The 25310-nt window shown below is 34.6% G+C and overlaps 1 protein-coding gene across 1 annotated transcript in view; it reads right to left on the reverse strand.

Annotated features, from left to right (window-relative positions):
* Positions 1-25310, reverse strand: part of LOC144435074 (unconventional myosin-XV-like) — a 57004-nt gene that overhangs the window by 29507 nt on the left and 2187 nt on the right. Inside the window, exons 2-27 of the mRNA XM_078123621.1 lie at positions 22106-22210; positions 20031-20113; positions 19371-19434; positions 19101-19210; positions 18201-18372; positions 17821-17924; positions 17002-17179; positions 16370-16531; positions 15365-15475; positions 14466-14524; positions 13911-14034; positions 13375-13470; positions 12756-12887; positions 12109-12312; positions 11525-11685; positions 10542-10712; positions 9629-9752; positions 8961-9221; positions 8070-8235; positions 7307-7440; positions 6584-6754; positions 5827-5987; positions 4935-5177; positions 4126-4332; positions 3211-3800; positions 2498-2548 (exon numbers count right to left, since the gene is read on the reverse strand). Coding sequence (XP_077979747.1) covers positions 2498-2548; positions 3211-3800; positions 4126-4332; positions 4935-5177; positions 5827-5987; positions 6584-6754; positions 7307-7440; positions 8070-8235; positions 8961-9221; positions 9629-9752; positions 10542-10712; positions 11525-11685; positions 12109-12312; positions 12756-12887; positions 13375-13470; positions 13911-14034; positions 14466-14524; positions 15365-15475; positions 16370-16531; positions 17002-17179; positions 17821-17924; positions 18201-18372; positions 19101-19210; positions 19371-19434; positions 20031-20113; positions 22106-22210 — 4144 coding nt within the window. The remainder of the gene's footprint in view (positions 1-2497; positions 2549-3210; positions 3801-4125; positions 4333-4934; positions 5178-5826; positions 5988-6583; positions 6755-7306; positions 7441-8069; positions 8236-8960; positions 9222-9628; positions 9753-10541; positions 10713-11524; positions 11686-12108; positions 12313-12755; positions 12888-13374; positions 13471-13910; positions 14035-14465; positions 14525-15364; positions 15476-16369; positions 16532-17001; positions 17180-17820; positions 17925-18200; positions 18373-19100; positions 19211-19370; positions 19435-20030; positions 20114-22105; positions 22211-25310) is intronic.

Below are 25310 nucleotides of genomic sequence, written 5' to 3' on the forward strand. Positions count from 1 at the left end.
AGCAAAAACATGAAATACTAGTATATGACATGCAACAGCAGTACCGTTATTTAATAAACTTCAAACATATCCATTCATGACCACAATTATGGAGATACACAGAAGTCCACATTTTTTGATACAATTGAAGGCATGAAGTACCACCCCCATCCCCCCACCCCCGGTATACATTTTACAAATACATGTGTTTGACTATAAATACTTGAACTATTTAATATTTTGAAGAGACAAACCTTCAACAACAAACAAAATCTCTTATCTCATCACTGTGTCTATCCTATGACATACCCAGAACTAAGACTACACTGTGTACTATCAACAACAAGACAAGGTGAACATAGTCAAATACTGCAATGGGACAGTACAAGAGACAACGCATGAGTGATACATGGTACAGTTTGAGTTAGTCTGTAAGGTACAGAGTGCAGTGATGGGGCACCCTCACACATCAGTCACCCTCCCACAAAGAGAAAGGAGGCTGGTAAGAGCAGAATGACATGACATATCTTACAGTCTAAGTTTGAGCATCCCTCTCTATTGTCTATGGTTTGAGTTTGAAATTAGTGAGTTGTTTACAAGCTCAGCTTGATCTGCCCCATATCTGCCCAATACTGATCCAAATTTGCCTTGAAAGTGTTGATTGTTCTAGAAGTCACCACATTATCAGGTATTTCATTCCAAAAATTACAACACGTTGACTGAAAAAGTCCTGCCACAGTTGCAATCTTGACCTATGTTTATAAAGCCTCAGACCATACACGTGATAGACATATGATTTAACACATGATATAAGCCACATGCATAACACATGACTAATATTAACACAGTTGTACATTTTGCAATGATGCATGCATGATACATAAATTGTGCAGAAAGATGCAATGAGCATTTTAGCAGAAACCAAGTGTTATAATAGTGTTCATTGGCAGTGAGCACAGCAGCACACAGCAAAACACAGCACATTACATAGTGATGACATTACATGTAAGTTTTATAGTATAACACACCTGCCATGTTAGTTAGTGGCATACTAGGCAGAGTGGCTGCCATCGGGGGCATTATCGTTGGTGACATAACTATGGCAACGAAAGGAAAACATTATTAGATGAATAATAAATACATTATATTAATTTATTTTAAAAAATCATGTAATGCCAAAGAAATAATATCTACAAAGAGAGAAAATGAAATAAAATTATTTACTACCATTAATATTTCCATTGATTTTAAAAAGGATGGTTATATAGTCTATGATGTCTCTTTATCTTGTGTGTATATGTCTACTATAGTGTACTATTAATATTCAACTAACCATGCATAGTCTATAGGAATATGAGTGGTTCATTTGGAGTGTACACCTTCTAAAATTTCAAGTGGTCATTTTTCCAGAAATGAGAATTCAATTGACTTTATTTAGTGTTACAATACAGTCCTTTCATAAAATGCCAGTGAGCATCACTTGATGGATACTATTACATTTGTACTAGGTGCTATATGAATCTCTTCATCACATCATATCATGTCATATCGTATCATATCGTATCGTATCATGTCATATTGTATAGCATAACATCGTCATCACCTGATGGATACTAGGCACTATATAAATCTCTTTATCGCATTGTATTGTATCGTATTGTATATCATATATCATATCGTATCATAATATTGTATCGTATCGTATCATATATCGTATTGTATCACATCATATTGTCTCGTATCTCATATCATATCATATCATATCATATCATATCCCATATCGTATCATAATATTGTATCATATTGTATTGAATCATATCATATATCATATTGTCTCGTATCATATATCATATCATATCATCCTATAATTTTGCATTCCATGTACTGTTAGCAGAGTAATTAGTATTTAATATGATCAAAATAATTTTAGATAAAGTACGTCCAACAACAAAATGTGATATAGATTAAGTATATGTATTTTATGGTCATAATGCACTGGGCAATATGGCTGGTTATGATCAGAAAACAAAGATATCTCAATTAGTTGAATGTTTGTAGTGGTAATCTGAGATGTGTATGTCATGTACAACTCTACTGATAAATGTATATTAATATAAATATGTAACTATTATTTATCCCAAGTTGGTAATTTTGAGTTCACAACAAATAGAGATAAGACACTGCACAACATGTGTGCTGAGGTTTTTTCTCCTGCATAAGTTTTTACTTTTCTAAAGCAGTCGTTGCTGTGCAAAATATAATGTTAGTAATTTATTTATTTAGGCATACCATTCAAGGTTTATTGAATTTTGTTTGTCTAAAATTAGGCATTCACACATTTCTACAATTACAAGTTTGCTGACTTGACTGAAAGAGTATAGCTAAAGGGTTATGGATACTTTATTTATCAAAAGCAAATTCAGAAATTATATATGGCTGCCACTGTGCAGCACCCTGATATGCCTAATGTTAATTAATATTAAATAAAAAGGAAGGGATAATTTGGGGATGAACTTACCTGGAGCCTGGACTGGCATCATTGGTACAGTTGTAGTAGGAATTCCGGCACCTAGAAGATGGAGTAATGATTATATGTACACTGTCATTTATGTTGTTATAGTGAAATGTGAAATTTCAGTATTCTGAGTAGATACATTATGATTGATTAATATACAGGAAGGGTTCACTAAAGGGGCACCTGTTAGTGTTAGGCATTTGTTGAAATCTTAGTGTTATTCTAACTGACGATCCACACATACATACATGCACGCACGCACACATGCACGCACACATGCACACACGCACACACACACACACACACACACACACACACACACACACACACACACACACACACACACACACACACACACAATTATATACCTTGAAATCAAAAGTAATTGTAGGTGATGTAAAATCATGAAACGACTCTTCAGAACCCGTAGTTTATGAAAATGTCTGGAATGGTGTTCACATTTAATGTATTTTGAATGGATCTAGTTACAACAATCTGTATTGTAAATATCAGGCGTGTATGAATGAATTTGTGATGAGTTTGACACAATTATTTTGCCAAACAAAACACAACCAAACTCACTCTAAATTTGGAGTTTTATAATCCTTACATCCACTGTCCCCCTGCTATAGATTCATGAAGACAGATCTCGTTTTGAGTGCAGTAACTTAAACAACATTCACATATCATAAACAAAGTTTGATTTAATATCTTACCAACTGTAGTAGAAGTTGATGAGCTGGAGCCAGGAGGACCACGCCCACCACCTTTCAATCGCCTATCCAAAACATTAGCATTAGTGAGTGGCTCCATATTGGCTGAAAGGACTGGATCAAATAACTTATCCAAGTAATCATCCATATCTGAAGCAGACTTGGGCAGTGGAACCATGCGAATACGTGTACCCACAGTAACAACAGATGCTTTAGATACGGCTGATTTAGCATCAGATTGATCACTACGATCACTCCTGTCACTCACTACAGAATCCGATCTCATTCGTCGCTTAGATTTCGGAGATGCTTCCACAATTGTTTCCAGTCTCCCATTCTGATAGTCTCTCTCTGGCAGCTGATTTCCACCTGGATCTGTCATTCCATTCATACCAGTATTCCAATCCACGGGATCATAATCTGGTTCCGGAATCATATAAGGTGCTCCTCCATCTGGTGAATCCATATAGCTAGGACTTGCACTGTTATGAACCATGGCACTATGTATGACTGTATGCCCTGGTTGTATGTGCATATTATGACGGGCTGCTATCTCTTCATTTTCTAATAACTTCTCAATGTCTGGAAGTTGACTGTCAAAGATACAAAGAGATTCATTTTAGATTTCAAACATGAAAAAAGACCAACAAGTTGATGTACAATGATTACAGTATTCCTACACAAATCATGAGTATATTTTGAAACCATCTTTTTAAAAAAATGATTGAATATCTTGTAAAAAGTTTCATATATGAATTAAGAGCGATTATTGGAAAGTATTGAACAAAGACTTTGATTTCAAATACAAATATTCTTCCTCATCATCTACATTCAGTCAATGAAATAGACTAGATGGATACTACACAGTATTGCTGATAACAGTGACTGTATCCATAGAAACAGATATTGTAGACTCACTTAGGTGCCAATGTCATTCTCCGCTGTGGTGGTCCTTCTTTGGCAGTTTCAGATGACACCAAAAATTGTGACTCCAGGACTGGAAATTCAGGTGGTATTTCCATTTCAGCGACTAGGTCCATTACATAGTCATAGCCAGCTAGTTCATATCTGTCATTATCATCTTTCAACCACACAGACCAACCATTGTTGTCTTGAGTAACACCCCTAACAAATATAAATAGATCATTTTTTAAACCATATTTGGCTGAGAGTGTGTATTACATTGATCTATAGTTAATAGTTGTATCAATATCCAGTACAAAGTATTGGTGAGACCTGGAGTGTAAACAGTGAACATACCTTTTCCGCTTTCACTTAAAATCCCTTGAAAAAAGTTTTAAAAGTGTACAAGACATTGGTTAATTCAAGATTGATAAAATGATTAACTGATAATCAGTGTCACTGTGTCCTCTAATAAAATACAACATTTTTTGTTGTGGGTCAAAATGAGGAGAACTGCTTTCTTATGAGTCTTCACATAGTAAGGGACAAGAGAATGCAACATATTGGGACGCAACATATTGGGACACAACATATTGGTCGATCATAAAACTGTCCATGGTACATTTAATAGCAGATACAAAGGTTGTGAATTGCCACATTAAAAGATAGCTGTACATTAAATTTGGCATCCTAAGAAATTGTTGTGTATTAGTGACATGTCATATTGGTTTAGAGAGCACACTGGGTTTGTGTTACAACAATCTGTAGCCCTCTTCATTTAAAAGATAATGGGTGTGGCAGGATTAGGGTTTCAATTCACTTACCTGTGTTGTAGCAGTGCTTTAGCAAATGCTTCTCCTGTTGTCCATGAATCTACTTCACCAATCACTTCTTCACCATCAGGATAAGTGGCAGTCAATGCCATATTGTTTCTATGTCTGTTAGCTTTCCATTCTAACAGACAAGGTGGGTATGTCCTGGTTAAACCACTATTCACACTGTCACAACACAGTAGTTTGTGTTGACAATGTATCTTGTAACCATCATAGGCATGGTCCGACACATACCTATATGTACAGATCAATCAATCGATCAATCAATCAATCAATCAATCAATCAATCAATCAATCAATCAATCACATTTATTTAGACAATGTATCTTGTAATTGTCAACAGTATTGTGAAAACATAAATTTTAAGATGAAGACATCTGAAGAACAGTCTACTAACATAGGTCAATCACAAAAATGTTACCCCTCTAATGATTTCTGTAACTCTATGTAATTACACCCTAAATATAGGTTGTTAGGCTTTAAAGGGCTAATCTGCCAATTGAGATTTTATGGATGAAAAAGTTCTATATTCTAGTTGTAAGCATCTGCTTATAGAATGAAACCTAACCACTGATAGTTGTCATTGTTGTATACAACTTTAAGGTCAAGTAAAATTCATCAGAGCATTGTGTACCCAAATGTTCACAAGATCTAAGAATGGTACACAACACTAAAATAAGAACCCACTGCCAAGACAGGCAATAGTAAATTATAGTATTAACCAATGTATACTTCTCAAGCAGACTGGACTTCTCTTCAATTTGAACCTCATAAGCCCAACTGTGATTCTCTTCAGTGTTAACTGCACAAGCCATATTGGGCTTCTCTCTAAACATCTACAACGTCATTATACTTAAAGTCAACTAGAAGTGAGAGGACTTACTTGAGAAGATATTTGTACATCTTAGGAGAGGGTGGAAAAGCACCAAGACAATTTGACATCAGAATCCAACCACGTTCATTTTCTTCTTTACTTTCATTTTGCCAAGTTTGGTTGCACAGCTGACTAAACATTTCATCTCGTAAAGCACCATTTTGTAGACACTAAAGAGGCAGCAATATATATATAAAGGGCATTGATATGACAAAGTCTAATCAAATCACATTATAATCAAGTCTTGGTTATACTAATATAAATTTGGCATCTTGAATGAACAGTTTTCAATTACATTATTTCCACTGACATAATTTATTTAGCATGCCTAAAAGCTATAAATTGCCATTATCCCGAGAAAGCAGAAATTTCATTTTAAATCTGCCGTTTGGAGAAGTTGAAGCACCGAATATTAATTTGTCATATTGTTTGGTGACAAGATATACATATGCACTGTATATGTACATACATAAACCTTTATCAGCAAAGTTAGATAACTACTTTTGTACAATGTTGGTATTTGTTTATACACACACCAAAAACTACAAGATGGCAAAACGGGATTAAGACAGAGAGATTTTAAAGTGATAATTCAGAAACTGTGGGATTGAGTTGACTTTCAGAAGACATCAAGATTATTCTAGTCTTTTTAACCAGCAACATACTTATCACACCTCCAAATAATTCCCTTTAACCATAGACACCCCTCCCCCCCACCCCCACCAGGAGGGTCTATGTTTTAACAAGTTACACACTATCATCTAACCTTCTGAACAATAAAGTTTCCAAGAGCTACTTCTTTCTCCTTATTGATGGTCAGGTCGGCCATAAATCGTTGGGTCATCTTGAAGAGTGCCACAGCTTCCTTGTCATCGACATCATTGAGTTTGAGAAATCCAGTGTCTATGGGTTGATATGTCATCCCAAATTCTTTCCTCTGAAGACATGATAAACACATTGAAACATTTTCAACATTACGCTAATCTCTGACAGCAATTGGTATGGTAACCTAACTATGTGTATCATAATATGTACTATTATGGCTATGTGTGTCTTTAAAATGCAGTATTTGCCTAGGTATGTCTCCTATACTGTCTCACCTTTGTACCAAGTTTCAAAATGCAGTATTTGCCTAGGTATGCCTTAGAAATGTCAGTGGATGGAATGAAGAAAAACATGACTGCAGTCTCACTGCCTTTGATGGTATATTTTATAGGTTTGTAAACCTTGGTAGTTTTTAGTCTGTAACTTGTAAGGTACGCCATGACAGGAGTGATGCAATGTATCTTACAATCTAGGGAGTTTTCTGAATGAAAACTAAGTACCAGGTATTTATTTTTTCCATGTGTCAATTGTGATAATCAATTCATTTAACTAGATATCTTTTTGTCTCTAATTTCATATAAATTTGATGTCATAAAGCTTTCAATTCAGTTTACTTGAAATACAGATATTCAGATACCCCTGGTAATAACTTTAACTGTCTCACCTTGAAGTAGATATTTGCATATTTGGAGAATGGATGAGCATTGATATCTGGTGGAAGTGAATAGTTATATTCTTGCCTCACTACTTTACCAATCACCTTCACAATATTTCGTTCTGTGTGAATTGGAGTCCAGCCTATCAATACAAATCAACATAATACACAACTATATTACAATTTACTTTTAATGGCTCTTCACTCTAGGTACATGAAAGCACTCTTCTAAAATACTGGTTACCCCGGTACATGTACATGAACTGAAAACAGTAACATAGTACATTTCTGTATTGGTTACTTGTCAATTATTTCCAAAAATGTTTGTGGACGACATGATACCGTACCCAACTATAAATGAAGGCACTTTTGGGCTTTATCATTTCAGGCAATAAATCAAAATATCCAGTAAATTACACTCTTATAATACTTTTTAGATAAGAAAATTCAGTTATATGCAAAAAAAAAAGCTTGATTCTTGCAAAAACTATGAAAGCCAGAATTGTGATCATGAATGGCTAAAACAAATACATTCCTGGTAAAATTCATTTACTTAGTGCCAATGTGTTACACATATTCTGAAATCATTGAATGGTATTTGTTTTACATGTAAAAGGTCTGATTTCATACATGACCTACAAGGTCAATTTACTCAACGCCATTGACTTTCACATAAATACTGAATCTGGTTTTTTTCATAATCAAAAAGGAAATGTGAAGAAAATGATGTAAAATGTGAATAAATCTATTTGGATATATAATAACAACTTACCATCAATTTTACTGAATATAAAGGCTAGTTCATATGGAACTTCCAGGTGGGCTACCCCAGAGTGTTTTCTGGCAGGAGATCTCTTATGTTCTTCTATCTGTTGTGCTGCAGCAGCATCTCGTCTTCTCTTCTCATCTTCTTGTTTCCGTCTATTATTATCACGTATCTGGTAGATTATTATGATAGTTCTATATTAGACATTACATCATACACAAGCCAAGTTGAATGCATCTGAACATCACCCTATAAAATCATGACAACTTGTATCTACGTCATATATGTCAAACTATTCTAAATTGCCATTATTTTTCCCAATTTTTCTTATCTATGGTTAAAGGAGGTATAATTGTATTATTCCCCATATTTTTCTTCATTCAGTTGGAAAATACTTGTCACCAAAGGGTTTTCTTGCTACTGGTCTATCGACTAACAGCGTTAAGGCTCCTTAGGTCATCTATAATTATCTTGATTGAACAAAAAACTATAGCCTAGGGGACTAATAATTTAAATCCTCTATTCTTATGCAGTTACTCACTTGTATTTTTTTATTGTGCATATTTACTTTGTCAGTGTCACAGACAAGACTAGGTCAGACCAAAGTATTTGACAGTTCTCACTAGATATATCATATTTTTCATAATTACACTTTTTGTCTTTGACAGTTCTTTTATATCTGGTAAAATTAACAATTTAATTTATTCAAATATGCTGACATTTTCTGATAACAAAAATACTATCAATAGTAAAACAAATCGGACAGATAATTTATTAATTATGTTTTTATACAAAATTTAATTTTTAAGTGAACAAAACCCCTTCCTATAGCCCCCAACTGTAAGATGTTATAATGTAAAAGTGTGATTTGGAATCAAATCACCATAAGTGACTTACCCTAATATACCACCGTCTTTGCCTCCTAGCTTTATACAAAGCTTGTAATTTAATGAATCCATTTCTCATTTTCTGGTATTGTCTCCTGTCAATCATCTTTCTTGTGTGGCTTTGAATAGTAACAGCTGATCTCTGCATTTGTAAATAATGTTTTCTGGCAAGGTATGATCTGACATATTTTTGGATGATAATGGTGGCCTGTTTGAGAAGTATGGATCTATTATACTCCAATTCAGCTTCCAGGGCCTCTCTCATGAATACCTAAGAAAATACAAATGGTCAACTGAAATCCATATTCTGCAACTTCATTGTAAAGTAGTTGTTAGGAAGCATATACTTGTCCTGAAAATCTTGATATTTACAATGTCAATCAGTCATTGACTACTTTAAATTTACAGTTTTTTTATCGTGATGTGTAGAAAGGAGGTAAAGTTTCAACAATTTAACCATGGTCAATCCAGATGAACAGCTAGAATATTAATATTTGCCAATGTGTTAGTTAACATGCACACAACACTCATGGCATACATACTACTTTACCAACACAATGACAAAGTGTAGGTTAACATGTACACAACACTCTTGGCATACATACTACTCTACCAACATAATGATGTTGCTGTAAACATAGGGAGTGTCTGTTATAAAAACGTGATGCCTAAATTTACCTTAGAAGTCCCAAGCTGGTACTGTTGATCAAACTCTGAACCCATCTTACGTAGAATGGTCAGACTGATTTCCTTGGGGTGTGATCGTGCATGAAAAGATGTTGGTCCAATAAGACATCGATACCTGTGTTTTCATTTCAAACCAAATTATCAAAGTTAGTACAAGTACAGTTATTCACTTAAAATACCAGTAGAGTTAATAGTAAAATACTTATACACAATGGTTTATTGACTTCATATCTCAAGGGCTACTTCAAATCACTACTTGGGTCATATTTGGCTTTTTAGTTTATAACATACCAAGTATGTGGAAATATTTTATAGTAGGTGGAATGTTATAGGATGAAGTTTACAGTGGCAATTAGGGACCCTGGTAATGATGTGGATGATATGCAGATAAATTTATGTTTTCCACAGAATCTGATAAACATTAGGCGTTGTGAACACAGGTAGATTTTTTTTACCAATTCTACTCTTAGAGTATACCAAGAGAGGAAATGACTCATTTTGTAAAGTTTGATACATAATTTAACACCTGGTTTCTTCAAACTCAACAAGTCCATGTTTCAATATTGACAGCATTCCAACTATATTTGTATCGGGTTTGTCCTTTAACAGTTGTTAATATCTGTGACTTACAACACAGTGATAATAGTACCTCAGTTATAACCTCATTAACAGGAAATTGTCATGATTGTGAAGAAGTAGAAATGACATCAAATATAGCATACATGTCATCTAATAATTATGTGTATAAAAACTAACCTGTCATTACAGTGAGCCAGCTAGTCTTACTTTGTCCACTGACATCAATTTATAACTAATAACAAATCCTATCACTGTGTTACTATACCAAGTCAATTACTTCAATTATAATGGCAACCTAAACATTTTATCATGACCTCTGACCTACCTGTTTGCAAAGGCTATGAAGTGTAATCTGATTGGATAGCCTTGTTTTCGTATGCGGATTGTTTCCAGCATACCAGAATATCTCAATTGTTCTAATACCAATGGTGGTTCAAACCTCATGGCAGCCTTCTCATTATTGGGTTTGATACATCGTACAAAGAAAGGATTGCACCTATAGAATCAAATAACAGTTTTAAGTGTTACTATACGCAACCAATAATCCTTTCATTTCAATGTGTATGTGTATACAATAAATATCTTGGAAAACATCAAAATACGGTTTTCCTTATGACTTTTAATTTGCTTCAACTTCTGTCTCTAATTAGTTCTTTGATGTGCAAACATGGCTTTATTATCTTGATACTTCTGGCACTAAGAAAGCCAGACTACAACTAGAGTATTCAATATCATGGCACTGGAGGGCTCTGGGCAATGTAAGTTTGTTTGCTATTGCAACACACTGCAAATGTGAACTTGTTTCAGCCCAAATCTCACGGTTTCCAAAAGTTAAACATTGAACATAATGAGTGGAAGTGCAAACAAAATATACGTTGTAACTTATTCCCTTCAAAAGTTCAAGTTGTTGTGGATTGTTTTATGGTATGTATATTTGTGTAGTCTAAGGGCAAAAACCAGCTGGACTTGAGTGACACATATAGCCATATACTAAGTACAGATGATAGTATTCCATGCCATAATCAAACATGGACCTGAACATACACAATGGTAATTGGGATAGAGTCATCTAAGTGTACGTCCAAGCAAGTGAATTTTTTAGTGATGTACAAGCAAAATAATGCTAAACAATGAAAATACTTGCCCCCCCCCCCCCCAGCTCATAAGAATTTAAAGTAATAGTCGTTGGTGGCGCTCCAATAATCTATGCTTCATGAGTGCCACCAACGATTGTATTTGTACAGCATCAGCTCTTATCAGAGTGAGAAGTAAAACAGGCACAAAATTCAATGGTTGGCTTAGACTTACTGTGACATGGCTTCCATCAGTTCATGAAGAGAATCTTGAAACTTGGCAGCCACTGTAGATGCTTTCATTCTCTTCAATGTATTACTAGAACCAGCTGTAGCTCTACTATATGTTCTTGCCATCTCTATTTCACGATGACTCTTGAACATTTGAGTTACCATCTGTAAAAATACACAGACAGTTTATGTCATAAAAACTAGAAAATGAGGTGTGTTTTTCTGACTAATTGAACACCTAAAAATTATACAACAATATCACTTTTGTATCATAAACAAATTCTTAGTTACAGCTCTACCATTTGCTAGGCATTCAACATAGTCTATAGTAGTTGGAATAACATAAGGAAATTTCAATATGAGACAAGAGTAACCACCAAAAACAATTAATATTGACTGTGCCGGTTTTAAAAAGTAATTTCTAAATATGACACCTCTTTGTAGTAAACTTCTGACAAGTTGTTGGTGAAAATTTGAGATTCTGACATGCCTTTAAAAAGTTTTGATTTTGTGATTAGAAATTTCATTAGTTGTCATTAACGCCGAGTCCGTGAACATTGATTGTTGGAAAACTACTAAAGTACTAACCAGTGATTTGCTTTCTATCAACATATCAACAACATCAGATCTGAGTAAATCTCGATTCTTGTCCAGGAATTTAGCCACTTGATACATGACTGCTCCAGCATAGTGGCGTATTCCAAACTGTGGGGCTGGCATTTTGGGTTTGATGTAGTAGGGATTCTTCATGTGCTGTTGGTTTATCTTGTCAAGGAAGGATTGGTCTGATGCCTGCATGATAAAAAGATTGAAAAATAATAATCAGCTCAAGAACCAATATTTCATAATTCGTAGTATAATTATGACTGTTGTAACATCAAATTGAGTATTTCAACTTTTGTATCTTCAATAGTAGAGTTTCTTATTTGTAGGGGCTATACAATGTTGAGTCGAATGGAAACCTTGTGACCAATTCTGAATAATTTTGATTTGTGAATTTCAATATCAATACACATGTAAATCACAAATTCTATGAATCACAAAATGAACAGAACCTTCTCCTAGACTGTCAAATACAGTCATGACAGTGGGTACAACTATAACAGTCTCCACATCCCACAATAGCAGACACTATCAGTCTTCTACCCATGGCTGTATAATACACAGTTTAGTCTCATGATCGGTCAGATTTTAGTCATGTTATGTTGCACTGTTAAAAATGAAGAGTAACTTGCCTTGGGAAATGTACTTTCATCATCCAGTAACTGGATTATTCCAATAGGACGTTTACTTATCAGGTCTAGACATGGTTGGTTATCAGTGTAACCAATGTGAGTCCACTGGATCTTTTCACGGGAATACTCTTGCTGTAATGTAATACAAACAATAAATTGTATTATGTACACTATTCAACTTTCAACATGCTATTTCAGATGAAAGATTTAACCAAATCAATGGTAATGCAGCAATATTTGACCATACATAAAACAGCCATGCCTAACCAGTGCATACACTTATTGTGTGAACCCCTTAGAAATACTACTACTATAGCCAGGAGTTTGATTCCATACTTTCGGTTAATGTTATTCCTATGAGTTTCACATGAATACAGTGAGATTCACACTGGGTTGATTATGACTGGAATGGCCAACTAAACACAAGTTTATGACTACATGTAAAATGGCCAACAATAAATAAATAAAATAATAACCTTGTTTTAATAGTTGTTAATGTTAAATAAAACTAGTCAACATCTGATGATTTGTTATAACAACTGGTGAATTGTTGACTATTTATAAAATGGCATGTAGCCAATAAATTATAGACACAGCTGATCAAAATAGCAATGCTTACCTGTTCCAGTTTAAAAATATGTTTATTGAAATAGTACTGTAGGGTTTCATTAGCATAGTTGATACATAATTGTTCAAAAGTGTTCCACTGGAATACCTGTAGATAATACATTAAATAATACAATTAAAGTTTAGAATTAACTGACCATTAAATATTGGAATAATGACTACCACAACTCACAATAATACTGAATTTTGTCAAAAGTGGAAGTAAAAAATATGTGGACTTCCAATGAACTCAGGACACCTGTGAACTGACTATTGCACTCATGGCAAATCTGGACTAAAATAACATTTCAGATCAAAGTTGGCTTCTATATGGTTTACTGAACAACATTCAAACTATACACCCTAAGGAATATTCCCATCAAATGATCAAAAGAGTACCTTTTTGAGTTTAAGACTATTTACCAAAATCACTTTTCTACACTTACTTTGACTACCATGAATCAAGGTATTTTGTAGTGATCAACATGCTAACTAATACTATATGGTGGTGAGCAGCTCCAATACCGTGGCAAACACAATTAATCTTACCTCAAACCCAAAGATATCCAATATTGCAATGGAAGTGATCCTCTGTCCTTGCGATACTATAGAGTTGACTCTTTCAACCAGCCAGGCAAACAAACGGGCATATAAAGCCTTGGATATTGCATCTCTGTTGTTTAGATCAAACAATAATTATCCACAGTTAGATAAGAAAGAGGACTTAGTATTTTATGCTGGCTATCTTTTCACCTCAATGTCAACTTCTGCTATTTCATCACAAATCAAATGACATCATGTCTGTATTCACATTTCTATTTACCACAAAATGGAAAAAGTTTCTCTACAGTGACTCTCGAGACATTTTAAACTCGACAAGTGTCAAATCTGCATCAAATGAGGACAAAAATCCCAGTTTTGAACAACAGGAGGCTTTCTCAGAGAGAGTTGGCTGCTCTTCATCAACCTTACATGATGCTCTCTGTGATCAAAACATTGGTCATGTGCATCAAACAAACATTTGCAAATGTCAATGTCACTAGTACATGTATGTGTATTTGTTTAATTGTAAAAGACAAATATCACATGATTCACAACACATACCTTGCATCACATGCTTGTTCATATGAAAGTGGAGTCAGAATCCGTTCATCTCGGGTTTCCTAGGGAACAAAAATAACAATAGAGATGATAGTAAATCATTCTGTACAACAGTTGGCTATTGTGATCTGAGCTATAAGGCCAAAAATCTCAATATACAATCCCCATGTACTTTTAATTTATTATTGTTCAACTATTGCTTATTAATGTAGTCTGTAGTCTAGTCATTGGTTTGATTATGTAACGACTCACTACCCATGGCTATAGAAGCAGGAATTCATGTAGTACTTAAGCAATAAACCATCCCCTGGGGATGGTATACCAAGAGGTTTTGACCAGTAAACGAAATATACGCCCGAGCGATAGCGAGTGCATATATTGAGTTCACTGGTCAAAACCGAGTGGTATACCATTCCCAGGGGTGGTTTATCGCTATTATATTATACCAGTATATTGAAAATGTCGGAAACAAGATAAGACGCAACATTTTCTGGTTTCATTTGCACCCCCATCCCTGCACGGACTACAGCGTTCGTAGACAAACAGTCAACATCAAAATTTGGACGCGTGCCAACTGTGCATTATCGCTCATTTTAGACGTGCCAGTTCGATGTCTAGACCAATCAGATCTCTCGATTTGTGCCATCAATATACTGGTATAATATAATGTACCATTATCATGTAACAGTCCTTTTAGTGACCTTCTTGCTGCTCATCTAGATTTGTGGATACTTGACAAGTAAAAGCAATGTCTGATATTTATCTACTATCCCAACATACATAAACATAGTTTATAGACACCTCAACTACCAACATAGCTATTATAGAAGCAGATACAGGATTTAGCATACAGATATATTGACCACTATCTTGAATATTTAGGGACTATAAAATGTACTTACTGTTAGTCTGTATGTTACTGCTCTTTCCAGGGATTCTTGAGGAAGTTGCAGAAACTTTGCTGCCAATTTGATTTCTGATTGGTTCTCAATAACTAGGGTATCATGACCACTCTGTCAATAAAATGTACGAAGTTGGTGTATTTTATACAAAACACTATTAAATAGTTATGAGGGTATAAAATTATCATTACATGAAATAGTATGTTACCATTTACGCAAATCATGAAAATAACAACCGTTTGATTTTGTGGTGTCAACCATGACTAAACATACATTACTATAGGCATTTGTGAGAGTAAGCCAATCTTGTTCTATGTTGCCTGTCTACCATAAGGTAAGATGCTATTCTAGGTACCAAGAATTACTGAACATTATAACTCAACTGATCATACTGCCATCAAGTGCTCAACTTCTACACTATACTGCACTACGCAACCCTACACTATGCTAAATCACGTCAGTCTATTCAGCAACTGAATGAGGGTGCTACCAACAAAACAAACCTACAACACATCAATATTCTATGATCTATATGTATACAACTGTATGGTGTGACTTCAATGTAAGTAGTATGCAAAATATAATTGTCTGTCACAACAATGCGTTCCGGAGACTGATAGGACTTCCAAGTTCTGCCAGTGCATCTAATACGTTTGTCTCCAATTCAGTTAATTCTCTCTCTGTTTTGAGAAGAAAGGCGGCATTTAGGTTTATGCTACGTCTTTTTGACAGCCAAAATGTTCTGATTAATCGTGTTATTACTTGTGATGTACGGTTCTGTGGGCTTCAGGCCCACTGGTTGAAGATTTTACATTGATTTTTTTTTTCTTTTAAAATAATACCTGTTGTAATATTTTCTGTTTGTATTTGTCTGTTAGGTAACAATTAAACTGTCTTGTAGTATGTTTTTGTTCTTCTCTGGACCATGGGTCTGTAATAAAGTTTAAATAATAATAATAATTACCTACTGGGAGTTTAATAATGAACTCAAAAAAGAGGACATACCTTTGGATAAACCATCTGTACATTGCCTAAGTGAAGTACTGATGCAAGTATACCAAATATAGTTTCCTGTTCCTGTGGATGAAATCCTAAAACTTCCATGGCCGATACAAGACGTATAAAATCTTCTGAATCATTTTTATTTGCAATCCTGTTACTGCCACCCTAAGTACAAAACAAAAATACTGAATTGTCAGCTCTAATCATATTTGCAATCCTGTTACTGCCACCCTAAGTACAAAACAAGAATACTGAATTGTCAGCTCTAATCATGTATGGTAGTCAACATTAACAAGGAGTACAAACCATGGACAATTACAATGACAGAAAACAGAATATTATAGTCTCTCTGGTAAATGAGTAGATTGATGGGAATTATCACAGGTCATTCATTGTAAGTGACATTCCTGGTTGGAATTGCAGTTTGTATTGCTTCAAAAATGTTTTGAATTTGAAGTGAGATGTATTATTGAAGCTATTATAAATGAAAATCTGAAAATATGGAAGATTATATTCTTTTTTCTTTTTTTTAAAAAGGCATCAAAATTTCAACTAGGAATTTCATTGAAATTATCCACTTTCAAAATAATTAGTATTGATAAATTACGACTAGAGAAGATTTGATATACATGTACCTGGTTGAGGTAAGTATATTTGTCAGCATTGTTAAGTCCATATTTAGCCCTTTCTGCAGGTGATAGACCAGCTAACATTTCATAGAAAACGTGGTAGTTTCTTTCATCGGGTGTCTGTGTCACTATTCTGGACTTTTCAAGCAAATAATCAGTTGTTACAGCACCAGTTATAATACCACTGTTGATGAAATTGTAAAAATTTGTACAAGTTATTAACCTGAAATGGCAGGTTACTAGGCAGATTGATGAAGTGTTTACTTGTAAATGGATATACATTACAGATACATTACTGAAATATGTTTGTCAGCTAAAAACGATATTTATGAAATTAAATGTAGTCCATGGGACTTTGCATGTCTTACTATAACTGTATTATTATTCGGCTTACAGGTAGTGGGAATTTCAGACATTTAGAGTGGATCACTTCATATCTTTCATTTTCAAAGAGTTTTTAGCAGTATATTTGAGTTTCATGAAGTTACTGTGGCTTTAAGGAATGGTTTGAAATCCACTTCTTTCACTTACTGTACAGAATCATTAAAACCATGTACAGTTCTAGTTGTGTGTGTGTGTGTGTGTGTGTGTGTGTGTGTGTGTGTGTGTGTGTGTGTGTGTGTGTGAGTGTCTGACAGTGTGTCTGTCTGTGTGTGTGTGAGTGTCTGACAGTGTGTCTGTCTGTGTGTGTGTGTGTGTGTGTGTGTGTGTGTGTGTGTGTGTGTGTGTGTGTGTGTGTGTGTGTGTGTGTGTGTGTGTGTGTGTGTGTGTGTGTACTTATCAAAATCAGATACTTTATGTCAATGGTTTGTATTTCTCACTTACCCACTAAAGAAGACTTCAATATATTTTCCAAAACGACTTGAGTTGTCATTTCTCACTGTCTTGGCATTGCCAAATGACTCCAGAAGTGGGTTAGCTTCCAGTATCTAAATTGAAAACAATAACAGCTTTATAGATATTGAGAACATTCATAGACAGCTTTATAGATACACATGATATTAGATACACTGATATACTACTGTTGTATTCATACACCTGAGTGACTGACTGCGTTTGTTGGGACACAATCGGTTGTGTATATGACATGGTCTTTTGAAGTATCCATCATGCACCTGTTCCAGTAAAATATGATTGGTTGTCTACTGATCTGTTGAACTGTGATTGGTTACTCCTGTTCTGTTGAACTGTGATTGGTTGCCCACCTGTTCTGTAATGATATTATTGGATGACTTGTTGACAGCAGCTAAGTACTGCATAATTAGTTTGGTACTCTCTGTCTTTCCAGCACCACTCTCTCCACTGATAACAACAACCTGGTTTTCATTATTTTTTGACATCCTTGCATAGGCTGCACTTCCAATGGCGAACAAATGCCTGTCAAAGGACATTGTACACATTAATTTGGGGTTGATTTTATCCATAACAAGTAAAGTAACAGGTTGAAATCATGAATGTGTTGTTTGCTGATTTTAGGATGTGGATCGAAAATTCAATTTGATTGGATTTTTACCATATTATGTCTACACCTACATCAATACATTTATTCACAAGTGATTCTATACTAACCGTTCAGGGTGTACAATATTATGAGTTAGTCACTATACGGTATAGCTACATAAATACATTTACTCACAAGTGATTCTATACTGTTCAGGGTGTACAATATTATGAGTAAGTCACTACACGGTATAGCTACATAAATACATTTACTCACAAGTGATTCTATACTATTCAGAGTGTACAATATCATGAGTAAGTCATTATACGGTATTGATAACAAAACAGTTTTAAAAAACATTCCAGCTGCAGCTAGTGCAACTTTAAAAGATATTTTTCCACACTTTCAGTCTGACAATAAGAATCATATAGACTCTTACTTGACTGGTCTTGTGGTAATTGGACAAGTTTTTTCTGGACTACATGTGAATTTTGTGGTGTATTCTACAAGCAAGGGTAACTAAGTGCTCACCCTGACTTATTATCAGGCAATCATAGTGTATGTCTAGTAAATGTTGTGTAACTGTTTTCTATGGTTAACTTGTAGCAGGTCAAACACCTGACAACTTGAGTTTATGATGAGTTAAAATTTACAGCAGACTTACGGTGGTAAGTGTCCTATAAGTTGACCTTCATATTTCTTGACCATCTCAATGCCATAGATATCAAACATTTTATACGGATTGACAGCTACTAAAATACTGCCAGTATATGTCTGCAAACATGATAACAGAAATCAATATATACATCAAAAGTGAAGTAACATACTTAGTATACATAACAAACAATAGACAATAAATAATGAACATTATTTTTATGATATAATTAGAAAAGACTTGAAATTAATACTTTCAAGTTTTGTTTTGCATACTTACGTATATCTGTCGTTTGTCATATCTTTGTTTTAAATTGATTAAGAGTGAACCTTCATGCAGGTCTCTGTAAAAACAATGAACAAGTGTCATTAAGTATCAAAACAAATGAATGCAATAGTTGCAGTCTAGTAGTTCTGACAGTGCACAGAATAAACATGGCAATACACCATATTCAAGTAACTATGGTTACTGGACAGATAATGTAAAGTTTGGCAAACAGGGACATTATTTGAAATCAGATTTTTGACTGGAAGTGTGGACTAGAGTGATTCTATAGTAGTGATGTATACTTTTTAAAATAAATGATTTTTTTTCAATATTCACGAAAATGAGTATTGATGACTTGCTTTGGGATTTTTAATTTTGAAGGTGACTAATATTTAGAAAATCATGAACTTCAAGGTATTTCACATGCATTCTGTGGCATTCATGGCAAAAAAAATAGCCCTGAGGTACGTTCAGGTGATGCTTCTCTAAGAATTGGCTGGAAAGTATGTATACTAAATTATCGTCACCTTTAGAATGATGACTTAATATTTCATCTAAATTTTAGCATGTTACAATGATTGTTGTTTTCTATGAGTGGTTTCTTCAAATCTACAATGTCAATGTTTCTTTCGTAAATGGTGTCTACTACTAGAGATAAAAATCTATCCTTACCTTAACTGTATCATATCATCTATACCATCTTGTACAGCATCATGGCGAACACGTATACTTTTAGTATCTCTCATTTTGTATACCTGTCAGTGACAAACATAAACACAAATAAAACATAACATATTGGCAGTAGCCCAACACATCAGAGACAGAGGGTTATAAAATCTGTTGGAGCAATGCCTTAATAGAGTCAGTCCAACTGGCAGAAACTTGGTTTTAAGGTGGTCATCTTTATTAAAAATGGCCCAAATAACCTAAACAGCGATGACGAATGATACAATGTACTTTCTGCCTAAGAATTATGGGAGCATTCTTGTTGATCATGGATGTGTTTTGGATAAAAAACATTTGTGATCAGTTAGGTAGAGCTAAGACTGTCTACAGTGCTGGATCTGTGCATGACTTGCACTAGCTCTCGTCGATACTGACAGTTGACGTAGTCACAGAACAATGCTGTGAACAGACTAGCTAATGGATTGCAAAAGGTTCTTCTTCTCAACACGCCCTACATGTATGTCACTTTGTGATGTGATCATAATAAACAGCGCCATCTATCATAGAGTGAACAAAACAGACAGTTTGCAGTCAAAAGCTCTCTGCTTATCAAATAATGTTTTTTGGTTAAAATTTGAGTACTCATAAAACCATATATCTACAAAAAATATGAACTTTAATGAATCCAAATTGAGATGTATATGCAAAATAGAGCACAAAATTGAAGCATAACAGATATAAAATAGACTGTGAAATAAATCAAGCCATTTCCTAGATCATATTATAATTAGTGGATCAAGTTTTAATATTCAGTTCTCTTTCAACAATACAAAACTCACAGTTCCGGTGACCTTTACTATTTTCCAATAATAAATATTAATGCATAACAAAGTACGTTCCAGTTGAAAAATGGAATACAATACAGTATTTATACAATAATTGCCCCATTACTATATGTACACAGGATAGATTACTTAATTCCCATTAATATATTACCCCAGTAATTGCTATCAATTACAACATTACATTTAATTCCACATCAGTAGTTTGATTAATACAGTCATGTAGTTTACTGTCCTATCTATGCATTGACAGTACTGCTGGTTATGTAGGGCATCTATAAGTCTATGCATTGACAGTACTGCTGGTCATGTAGGGCATCTATAAGTCAAGTAGGGCATCTATAAGTCTATGCATTGACACTACTGCTGGTTATGTAGGGCATCTATAAGTCAAGTAGGGCATCTATAAGTCTATGCATTGACAGTACTGCTGGTCATGTAGGGTATCTATAAGTCTATGCATTGACAGTACTGCTGGTCATGTAGGACATCTATAAGTCTATGCATTGACAGTACTGCTGGTCATGTAGGGCATCTATAAGTCAAGTAGGGCATCTATAAGTCTATGCATTGACAGTACTGCTGGTCATGTAGGGTATCTATAAGTCTATGCATTGACAGTACTGCTGGTCATGTAGGACATCTATAAGTCTATGCATTGACAGTACTGCTGGTCATGTAGGGTATCTATAAGTCTATGCATTGACAGTACTGCTAGTCAAGTCTTTATTATCTATAAATCTATGCATGGTCACTTTAGTGTACCGGTATGTTCATTCATTTCACTTTGTTTTCAAACAATTTCTGATGACTTACATTTTGTGAAAGGCATACCCAAGTAAATTGGTGGAGTTCAGTACCAATCACAAACTCTGTGTCTCTATTTTTAGAATGTGCTTTGATTAAACAACCAAGTTACTTTTTTCATGCCTATGTTTCGGCAACTTGACTATGTTTCAAGTTCCAAGTAAACTGTTATTTTTGTAAGATATCCACAGTTTTATGTTGTAGACAAAGTCACATGTAGTATCTAGTACCTGTAGCAGGATAAAGCTTGATTTGACAATTGACTGTGGAGGTCGGAACACAGGTAAAATTGAATATGAGCAGAAGAAATCCAAACACAAACTTCACCTAAAAGACAATATTATTGTTGACACTTGAATTCATTCGTTTTTATGACAATTCTTCAAATATTTGAAGTTTGAAAACAAGTCATAATTAGTCAATAACTCTTACCCTCCCATCGAGTGCACTTCTCACTTGTAGAAAATTACCAGAAGACTGGATAATTTCACCAGGGATGGGATATCCCATCCCCCCATCAAACCAAACCATCTGTCCCTGTAAATAAAACATGAAAATATCCACAATTAAATATTATAATATAGTATAACATGGAACTGTAGCACAACTGACCAACTGAAATTATTTCAGTTCCTGTTTATTGGTGAAGTACATGTAGTCTCTGTGGACTTCTTTCACTCTTCATTTGAATACAATTTTTTCTATACACAATTGTGTTCATTTGTGTGAAATAGCAACCTGAGTGAATGATTGTGGACAGTCGAGTGAACTACTAAACCCTTACAATGGAAGACTGCTAATAATGGGACAAATTTTTAAAAGTTTACATTGTTCTTCACAAAATTTGAAATGATTACAAAAAGTGTAACAAAAACAAATTCAAGCCATTTGAAGATTATGAGAGAGAGAGAATCTCCCAAGGGACCGTGCAAGTCGAGTGAAGTAATTACTTCAACTTGTTGCTATGGCTACAGTCATGGTTACTAATGTTAGTAATGATTCTGAAATAGTTTTAGTTTATCTTTAACATCCCAGTCTAACATTATCAGTCTCTGTGTATGTCTTTTGATAATAAATCAATTGTTACGATGACATTTGCATAACTATGGTGCAAAATTTCCCACACCAGCCAAGCTATAACGTAATACCACCATCAATTCACAATGGTGTACACTCCCCTTACAATATTCTTACTTTGAGTTGTTTACATCACATCCAAAGTAGACAGACAGATTAACAGCCTGTCAGCACAATACATCAACAATGACTGCTGCTACTTGTATGTTTGTCTACAATGACTGCTACTATATGTACATTTGTCTACACTGACACCTGAATCAATGACCCATCAAACCAAATCAGCAGTTGCTCCATTGCTTGATTTATTTCCTGGAGTTTTTACTGATAATTCTTTGTTATACAAATTCTGAAAATCAACTGACATGCATGCCTTTCTCCTCAATTCATGGCAACCTCTAGACTGTAAGATTCATTATTGTCTACATGCCTTTTATAACTCGCATTGATTAACTTACAGTTACAAGAGTACAAACAACAAGGAGTTTTTCAATCTAGCCAAGATATAGCTATGATAGTAGACTCTTGCTGGGCTGAGGTTACATTCAAATTGTGTGTTTAAATGAAATACTTCACAATTAGGGACTCTGGTATAAACTCTACACGTGAGTTCACAAAGTAATTTAATAATATTTATCTCAATTATGGTACTATATGTATTTAGATTTATGCAAGATTTATCACACCACACCTGACTCTCTGTTACCACGGTTTTATACACCTCAGGCGATTAAGATTCAGTAAAACATGGAAGAAACAACATAACACAGTGATTTATTTCAATAGATGGAAAAATAATGGTTTATTTGAATACAAATGTAGGAGGAAATGCCTCACAAATACAAATTGTAGTACTGAAGTATACTAGGGTACCAATACATCATTTAGTAGTAGTAACTATGATTTACTAGGCAAATTGCTATTTACACCTAGCTAAACATTTGTCCTAATTCATCTAATAAATTACTAATCTACTGCCACAATGCAGTCATTAATTCTCACAATGCCTTTGTCAAATCTCAAATAATATTAAAGTATCTACATGCCTTGCCACTGTGACTTTGATTTGAATATGGGTATTATCAATACTATAATTGTACACAATGCCAACCTCAAGGCAGGCAATGTATTGTGATAGTTTGCTGGCATGTGTTCAACACAGTCACCATATTTAAGTATATAGTACATGCACATCACAATGTTCTGTCAAAAAATGTACATTTAAACACGGAAAGATTATAATTTGAAAATGACAGGCACTCTGTAACATTCCTGGACTTCGGACTACCAACTCCACATCACATGCTAGTCTGAATGGATCAACAATTTCCATAATTATTATTATTATACATATTTGCAGGTGAAAGTGAAAATGATGTTGAACAGTATGAGTGGGTATGCTGCTCGGATCCAGTTATGAGGAGGTTTATGGCTTTCACCTTACCCCTATGTCTGCACCGGGCATTTCACTAAATGATCATATCCTCAAATCTATAATATTTTAGCTTACGATCCCTAGTGACATTGAATATTATATTTATACCATACAGTCAAACCCTTTGAGTTGGTTCTAATCACATGTTGACACTATTGATGTCAACTCACAGCATGATGAATTCAAACCCATTTCCACCTGTTATCTTGCTGAAGCTCCATTACAGCTATTTAAGGTCAATAATGCAATGTCAGGTGTAATGGGGAAGGCAAGAGTCAAAATAGCCCATACAAACTGGATTCTAGGCTATAGTGAGTACAATCATATATAGGTATGGATCTATAATCTTATAAATCAATGGTATAGGTCAATACTGATCAAGTTTTGGCACAAGTGGTAGTACTATCAGGGTCAAAGGTGAGCACACACAATGAGTTTTTTGTCCTCTAGTTATGGCTATGAATACTTGTCATTCCAGTGTTCCTAAAGCCCAGTAGTATGAGTAAATAGAGCAGAGCTGGAATTTATACATGCATAAATAACAGATTCGGTGTTTTCACTAAAGGTTTTGGTATTGAGAGAGAGGGGGAAAGCTGATGAAACTTGCATTGTTTTCCATACTTTGTGCCATGGAAGTAGAACCCAGACAGCAGTACTGTTATAGTTCCATGCTTTGTGCTGTAATGTTTGGTGGGAAAGCTTGGTAAAACACCTAGGGAACTAGGGGGTTTACCTTCTTTAAATGGCCCCCATAAAAACACTGAATAAACAATAGCTTTCAAAACAAAGACAAAACGTTAATGTTGTCTGTCTACTGTAGATAAATGGAATACCTTGTCAACATTTAGTAAGTCTACAGACATGTATAGTTTAATCATAGACCCTTTCTAAATTGCAAGTGTACACCAACCACACCTGGTAAGGCAAGGTATGCGACCTTTGACCTGCTGTCAATTAAACAACAGATAAGTGATTGTACCTTTTCCCCAAATAATACAGAAACTGTAATGTTTAACACAATGCCAAACAACTTAAAATGATTGGATTGTAAACTATCCTAAAGAGCAAATTGAAATGTGCTGCACTTTAGTCACTGACAATGGACTGCTAATTACACAAATGTCT

This window comes from Glandiceps talaboti, chromosome 5 (assembly GCF_964340395.1).
Source record: "Glandiceps talaboti chromosome 5, keGlaTala1.1, whole genome shotgun sequence".
In the NCBI taxonomy this organism is placed as follows: Eukaryota; Metazoa; Hemichordata; class Enteropneusta; family Spengelidae; genus Glandiceps; species Glandiceps talaboti.